This window comes from Corella eumyota, chromosome 5 (assembly GCF_963082875.1).
Source record: "Corella eumyota chromosome 5, kaCorEumy4.1, whole genome shotgun sequence".
Taxonomy (NCBI): domain Eukaryota; kingdom Metazoa; phylum Chordata; class Ascidiacea; order Phlebobranchia; family Corellidae; genus Corella; species Corella eumyota.
The window spans coordinates 3,791,923-3,799,917 of NC_137494.1; the positions used below are offsets into that span (position 1 = coordinate 3,791,923).

A 7,995-nucleotide genomic window follows, 5' to 3' on the forward strand; every position below is an offset into this window, starting at 1 on the left:
GTCGACTTTATGACGCCGTAAAAAGTGGAGATAGCGCATTTAACAAACGTAACGAAAACCAGAGTTGACGTAACTAAAACCATTTTTCTATTCTTTGTTATGCTTCAATAAGCTACAGATTGAATTACAACTGCGTTTGACTATTCTCTTTACTAAACCTTAACCGCATAAACCCTTTGTATGGAGTTGCAGGTATACAGGCAAAAGTATATAAAGGAAGTTAACATGTTGCAGCAATTAAAGATCTTAGATGCGAAGAAAAGTGGTTTAACGTCATTTGAATACATAATATTTTTGTATACTAAAAAAGTGCACAGAGTTTAAATAACACCTGACAATAAAAGACAGATAAATTACAAAGGCTCGACTTAAAAATAAGGTTTTGCAACCTATGGTGTAATCTTTTATGGTTCCTTGTACATAAAACCAAAACTAGCATAAAATTTACATTTTAGTATAAAATTTTTTTTGTGGGTAAAAGTACCAACTGCGCTGCACGATCAATTTGACACAGGAATTTTTTAGGTGTATTGATTCGCATTTTTTTTACCGATTAGACCAGCAGTAGATATATTATGATATAAAAAAAACTTTTTGAAAGCGAATCAAAAACTTTTTGAAAGAATCAAGGTTTTCTTTGTTTTGTTATTTATTTAAGTGCACTCGCCATTGAATTTCTTTTATTCGCTAACTCAAAAAACTAAAAAAAAGAGAAAGATTGAAGCACGAATCGGGGGTTTCTGATTTACACATATATGTTTTTTTGTGGTTTAAGCATGTGACACAGACCTTATAGCATGTGACACTAACACAAAATATTTATTTTAAAGGAATTCAACTGAGCTAAGTTACGTTAAGAAATGAAAATGTTTAAATCGCAAGTGATGACGATTGCTGTCAAAGTTTTGATTTTCTTTATCTTGAATTTACAATTGGGGTTCGCTCAGACCTTACAAGGTATACAAAGATTGTTATTTATTGTTGTACCAGTATTCAAGTGTATTTATTTAGTAGGGGTTATACTTTTACAAAGGCTTAGTTAGCGAAGCTATGGTTAAAAAAACATTATACATTGAATGTCAAAAAAAAACTAAAAATTTGATAACCGGCTACACTAAAATGACGTTTAAAAATGTAAATACTATTTCACATTTTTGAATTATTCAAGCAATTTTAGTGCACATCTAAGTATAATTTTTTTTATACAGTTATTTTTGATTTGGCCGATCCAATGGCTGGTTTAAAACTTAACTGGGGGTGACGTTTGTTACTCTTAACCAGTCTCAAATTGCTATTAACACATGACCTTTTATATTTACCTGCTTATCACCTATTCCCCCCCCCCTCCCCCAAAAAAAAAAACTTGAAATAAATTTTTTTAACAGCGCCCTCAACTGTTGCTGTTCCGGAATCATTAACTACCAGTACAAGTTTCGATGTGACCTTTGACCCATTGAGTGGCGCAGTAAGCTACCAGGTTCGGTTTTCTCCCCAACACGATCCAGCTAATGTAGCAATTACTAATGGAGCCACATCTCCAATCACAATATCAGTAAGCCAAATTTATTTTGTCAAAACTAAAAAGTTTTATTTTCTTTTATTGACATTGTGTTAAAGTATTTTATTTTTAATTCTTATTTTTTGTTCTAGACAAATTTAATGGCCAACTTGAACTATGACGTACAAGTTCGTGGTGTTGATGTCAACGGTGTTTCGGGGAATTTAAGTGACATCATCGTAGCAAGAACAGGTTTTATGTTTTATTTAATTTGACCGTATTAAATTACTTTGTCTTTTATCAGTTACAATGCAAAAAATTAACCGCCTATATTGTCTTAAAAAAAAAGAATTAAAAAGTGGATATTTAGGTTCTATACACAAATTACTCAAAACTTAAATTTCAAAACCTAATTTTTGTTATTATTATTTAAATAGCGCCCTCCGGTGCTAACATCTCTAGTTTTATTTCCACTCCTGAGTTTATTACCGTTTTCATTGAGCCAAATCCCGGTGCTACAAGCTGGGAAATTGAATACACAAACTTGGATACAAATGTGATCAACACTGTTATTGTACCGGACGGTATAACGCCTGCTACTTCTTATTTGGCAATGTAAGATTTATGCACAATCTCTAAAATAATTTATTAAACTATTGTGAATCCTATGTGTAGTGATTTGCATATGGCTGTTTGTATCTTATAGCCTCTGTTATTAAAATTTATGTGTTTATTTACTAGAATTCGAAATCTAACGGCAAATACAGAATACAGTGTAAGAGCACGAGTCAGAACACTATTCGGATCAAGTCCCTTTTCTGCAGTACAAAGCCCGTATGGACCTCCAGTTACAATCACTACAGGTATTTTAATAAACTGTTTATTGGTAAAGCACCCAGCGTCTGCTTTAAGTGAAAATAGCAAGGCACTGGTGCGAATCATACTTCGAACTTTTAAACCGCAATACGATGTTACGACTTGTACGCAAGTATTACTGAATTTTAAGACGGTTCTTTATTGCCACCTTGCTGCAAGTTTTTTAAGGTTGACTTTGTCACTTTGTTACATACGTTCTGTATTATCAGTTAAAGTTTTTAGTCAGCGTTTTACACAAAGCAAGCCTAAGAATAAACAAAACAAATCTGCTCTTTAGATTTCAACTCAATATACTAACAAGTAAACCGGCAGCGTAGTGTAGTGGTAAGAACACTTGCTATTTCACACATGGGGTCGTGGGTTCAATCCCCACTGACCTTATGCTGTGGCGCCCTTGAGTAAGGCGCTATAAACGGTACAAACTCGTGCCGAGCCTGCACTTAATCAGCAGTATAATTATCGGGCAATTATAATCTATATAATATCCCAATCTGCCACAGGCAACTCGAGACTGGGTCGGAGTAACTGATGTTACTCTGTGTTTAAGTTATGCATTCGACTTTCCCACATCGAGGATAAAGATAAAAAAAATAAAAGTAAAGTAAGCTTATTTTTAAATTAAAGGAATGGCTTCCGGATTTGGAAGAGTGCAGTCAACAACTAGATCGTTTACTGCAAGTGATATCAGCAACGAAACATTTAGAAACGAAATATCGGCGGATCTTACAACAGCCTATATGGCTTTATCTGCCAATGTGGCCAGCGTACAAGTTATTGAACTGAATGATGATAGTTTTGTTGATCATGAAATATTTTTTCTTGATAGTTTAAATATTCCAAGCAATGCTGATTTGATAGCTACACCTTTGTCCTCGATGTTTGGAAATAATACTGTAATGGCTACTTCAGCTGGAAGTAAATATAAGTATTAAATTTTACCGAAATTTGTGTAAAAATTTTTATGAAATTAATAGACATTTTCCGAAAAAAGTGACAGCCCTTCAAATCAAGTCTGTTTTTTTTCAATCTGTAGGTCGATTCGATGGTGCTTACGCATTTACCTCAAATGATCTTATAGCATACGTCTCTGACAATAGTCCACCATGTCTCAGTAGGGATATACGAAATTGGAATTTGTATTCGGGTAACGGACTGCTTGGGGCTCATACCTTTGCAATTCCTGGCTCCTCTGATTCTAGCGCACAGACACAAACTGAAGTAGAATTTACAAACAGTGGTTAGTTTGTTATTATCCTAATATTGCCTAATAGTTTAAACTGATTCTTATTCAATAACCTTAGGTTATTCGAACCTTTGGTTAAACAACATTTACATAATACAATAAAATTTTTTACCAATATTTGTGATATTGGGGTCACGTATGTTGTTCGGCTCCAGACAAAACAACGTGTCGTTTACTATAGGAGAGAATCCGTAATCTGTAGGTAATACATCTCTCGCACCGTAATCCAGACAAGAGAATTTAGTAGAGCCATAGTGTAATTATGTTTTGTCTAGAACCGGACAACGTACATGATCCGATATCTGCAAGTGTGTATTTCTTTTTAGATATTCGCGATGTTACAAATAGTGCCACTGTTTTTAACTTATCGGAAAACACGATTTACGGAATTGAACAAAACTATTATTTGGGTTGCCGGAATGCAGTCTACGAAAGAAAATATTACGATGCAACAAGTATAGCAACTAGACAAGACTTTCGACGATATTCTGTTATATTTACTACAAGTAATTTACCCAATCTATATAATAGATTATCTTTATCTTTAAATGTACTTTTTGTGAGGTCAATGACTAAACAGCTAAAACATATTTAATCTTAAGTTATTATCGTCAGATTGGTGTTTTAGTGATCTGGTATATTGCCTTATTATAAACCTTTTTGATTTTTTGGATCAATAAATAACGTTCTATTTTTTGGCAACAGTTTATTTTAACCAGTTTTGACTTTTATGGATTGCAACTTGTTTTTATTTGCAGATCCAGGTCCTGTGATGACAAACAACTTTATTGCTTCTTACCCACAAAGTGCCGAAGTAACCAGTGCCACAATTATTCTACCTTCTACCACAACAGAAAGGGCAACAGGCTACAGGTTTTATTACAGTGGAATAGAAGTTGGAAGATTAACTCAAAATGACTTGGACGGATCAAACACCTACCAAGTCAGAATTTACATTTTTTTATGTGTTTTTAAGCTTTTCTTAAAAACTCAGCAATTTTTTGCGTAAATAAATATTATTCGTTTAATTTTTGCGCAAATAATCTTATTAAAAAACATTGGTATTATTTTTAGGTCCAACTTAGCACATTACCTTCAAACATGAATATTTCTATCGATGTAGAAGTCAGTGTTCGGTCAGCTTCCAACAACACTTTATCATCACCAAACTCAACTTTTAGTATTTTTACGGGTTTGTGTAAATTGATATTAGTAACTTTTCTAAAAAAAATAACACTTTGTATATGATTCTATCGGTATAATTTTTGTATTTCTTTTTATAAAATTTGAATAGCTAAGCAAGTGATTAAATTGGTTTTAGATGTTGTTGAATGCAATATTAGTGACAACTGCGATTCCAATGCTACTTGTACAAACACAATAGGATCATTTACTTGTGCTTGTAATGTTGGATACAGTGGCGATGGAGTAAACTGCACTGATGAAAATGAATGTGAATTAATGACAGATAATTGTGATGATAATGCCAATTGCTCTAACACCGGAGGGTCATTTGCTTGTTCCTGCAACTCTGGATATTCTGGAAATGGAGTAAACTGCGCAGACATCGATGAATGTGAATTAATGACAGATAATTGTGATGATAATGCCAATTGCTCTAACACAATAGGGTCATTTACTTGTGCCTGCAATGCTGGCTATTCTGGAGATGGAGTAAACTGCGCAGACATCGATGAATGTGAATTAATGACAGATAATTGTGATGATAATGCCAATTGCTCTAACACTAACGGGTCTTTTACTTGTACTTGTAATAATGGATATTCTGGAAATGGAGTAAACTGCGCGGACATCGATGAATGTGAACTGATGACAGATAATTGTCATGACAATGCTATCTGCAATAACACTATTGGAAATTTCACCTGTAGTTGTAATGCAGGATTTAGTGGGGATGGGGTATCTTGTACATATCAGCCCTGTCAAAATGTTTCCAGTTGCAATGAAAACTCTACGTGTGTAGTAACAGGACCTTCTACTGATAGCTGCGTCTGCTTAACTGGATACACGGGTAATGGAGAAACCTGTAATGATTTTAATGAATGTGCTTTAATGACAGACAATTGTCATGATAACGCTAACTGCTCTAATACAATTGGATCATTTACTTGTACATGTAACATCGGGTATTCTGGAAATGGAATAAACTGTGTAGACATTAATGAATGTGCTCTAATGACTGGCAATTGTCATAACAATGCTACTTGCAATAACAGAAATGGTTCATTTACTTGTACTTGTAATGAAGGATTTACTGGAAATGGGGTAAATTGTGGTTATGAACATTGCCAAAACGTTTTAACTTGCAGTCCCAATTCTACGTGTGTAGTGACAGGACCTTTTTCTGACGAATGTATCTGTTCACCTGGATTTTCTGGTGATGGAGAAACTTGCGCTGACGAAAATGAATGTGAATTAATGACAGACAATTGTCATGATAACGCTTACTGCTCTAATACAGTTGGATCATTTACTTGTACATGTAACATCGGGTATTCTGGAAATGGAATAAACTGTGTAGACATTAATGAATGTGCTCTAATAACTGACAATTGTCATAACAATGCTACTTGCAATAACAGAAATGGTTCATTTACTTGTACTTGTAATGAAGGATTTACTGGAAATGGGGTAAATTGTGGTTATGAACATTGCCAAAACGTTTTAACTTGCAGTCCCAATTCTACGTGTGTAGTGACAGGACCTTTTTCTGACGAATGTATCTGTTTACCTGGATATTCTGGTGATGAAGAAACTTGCACTGACGTAAATGAATGTGATTTAATGACAGACAATTGTCATGATAACGCAACTTGCTCTAACACAGCTGGATCGTTTACTTGTGCTTGCAACAACGGCTATTCTGGTGATGGGGTAAACTGTGTGGATATATTTGAATGTGATTTAACAAATCCTTTGCATAATTGTCACGAAAATGCCACTTGCTCCAACATAATTGGAGGTTTTACATGCAATTGTAACGCTGGATTTATAGGAAACGGTAATGAATGTAGGTGCGGAGATGTAACAATAGCAGAGGCATGTTCCTCTGACAATCTAAATCAAAACTGTTTGTTTGGAGGTTTATGTTCTATATCAGAATCAAGTAAGTTTTTACTGATTATTTAAAATAATTTTTTACATTAACAAACTAATGTAATTGCATTTTTTAAATAGATTATTGTGCTGTAGGTAAATTTACACAACTCTAAACTAAAGACGAGATTATTAATAAACTTGTGTTTAAGGTTCGGAAGGCGTGCAGTACATGTGTAATTCATGTCTAGGAACGCTTAGGAACAATTGCGTGACAAGTTTGATCGTTTGCGAGCCTAACTACTGCGAACAGCCTGGCGTATGTGGTAACCATGGAAATACAATGTGTGTTAGCGAGAATTCTGGAAGATTTGCGTGCGTTTGTCCTCCTGGAAGCACGTTAAATTCGGACTTAACTTTATGTAAGTAAAAGTTTTGATCCTTAGACTGCCATTAAAAAAAATTTATGATGTATGTACTACAGATTTAAGTTGTTGTTATAGTATTTGTTTAATAAAATTAATTTCTTTAATTTTAGGTGTCATAGCCGGCCTGCAACCTTGGTTACAAGCAGTTATCAGCATAATAGTGATTCTTGTGGTTTTTATAATCGTTCTTAGTGCTTATATGTGTTGGAAAAGTCGAAGGGTAAATTATTAACAAAGCTTTTTGTTCAAAAACAGCGGGAAATGTAAAAATATAAACATTTTCTTTTTTCATTTAGGAATCAAAATCTAACTTCGTATAATGATGGAATTGAGAAATATTCCAACCCAAAACAAAATTAAAAACATTATCACTATTCAACTTTTTGTTTTATGTAATTTTTTTTAACCTAAATGTTCACCATACTTTTCTATTTAACGACGATTGTGCTTTTAACCAAAATCATTTTATCGCTAAGTTCTATTTTTCACTTCAATCATTTTTTGCCTTGGGGTGGTTATTCGTTATTTCGCAGTTTCTCTTTCTTTTTCAGCATTCCATACTCTCCACTGGTTCTCTTTTAAGATTTTAGTTAAGGCAAAAGTTAGGTAGTTTAACTTTATATTGTATTGTTTGATTATAAAATATGGATATCTTACTGTTTGGAATATATATGCGGTACACTCAAACAACATTTCAAATATTAAAGGTACAGAAATTTTAACTTTTTTGTTGTTGTAAAAATATGCAGTAGTTTTGAATTTTTTATGTTGCATTGTAAGTGTATATATTTTTAACAGTTTTTTAGTTTTGTGTTTTTTTTTTCAACCTTTCAAAGTTCTTTGTCATTTCATTAAACTTATCATATCACTAAGTCTTTGTTTTTACTATTGGG

General features: G+C 33.5%; 1 protein-coding gene across 1 annotated transcript; it reads left to right on the forward strand.

Moving 5' to 3' along the window:
• Positions 1–807: 807 nt before the first annotated feature.
• Positions 808–7,847, forward strand: LOC145752818 (uncharacterized). Its single transcript, XM_082569164.1, has 14 exons — positions 808–957; positions 1,386–1,552; positions 1,651–1,750; positions 1,936–2,113; positions 2,240–2,361; positions 2,999–3,289; positions 3,408–3,611; positions 3,944–4,123; positions 4,376–4,560; positions 4,692–4,809; positions 4,939–6,744; positions 6,887–7,096; positions 7,213–7,322; positions 7,399–7,847. The coding sequence occupies exons 1-14, from the start codon at positions 861–863 to the stop codon at positions 7,420–7,422; spliced, it is 3,792 nt and encodes a 1,263-aa protein (XP_082425290.1). The 5' UTR covers positions 808–860; the 3' UTR covers positions 7,423–7,847.
• The last annotated feature ends 148 nt before the right edge of the window (positions 7,848–7,995 follow it).

Bases quoted from the DNA above. Each gene is read 5' to 3' on its own strand.
- LOC145752818 (XM_082569164.1), top strand. From the start codon at position 861: ATGAAAATGTTTAAATCGCAAGTGATGACGATTGCTGTCAAAGTTTTG. The intron at 4,124-4,375 runs GTAATTTACCCA...TTTTATTTGCAG, and splicing joins TTCTGTTATATTTACTACAA to ATCCAGGTCCTGTGATGACA. The intron at 4,810-4,938 runs GTTTGTGTAAAT...AATTGGTTTTAG, and splicing joins AACTTTTAGTATTTTTACGG to ATGTTGTTGAATGCAATATT.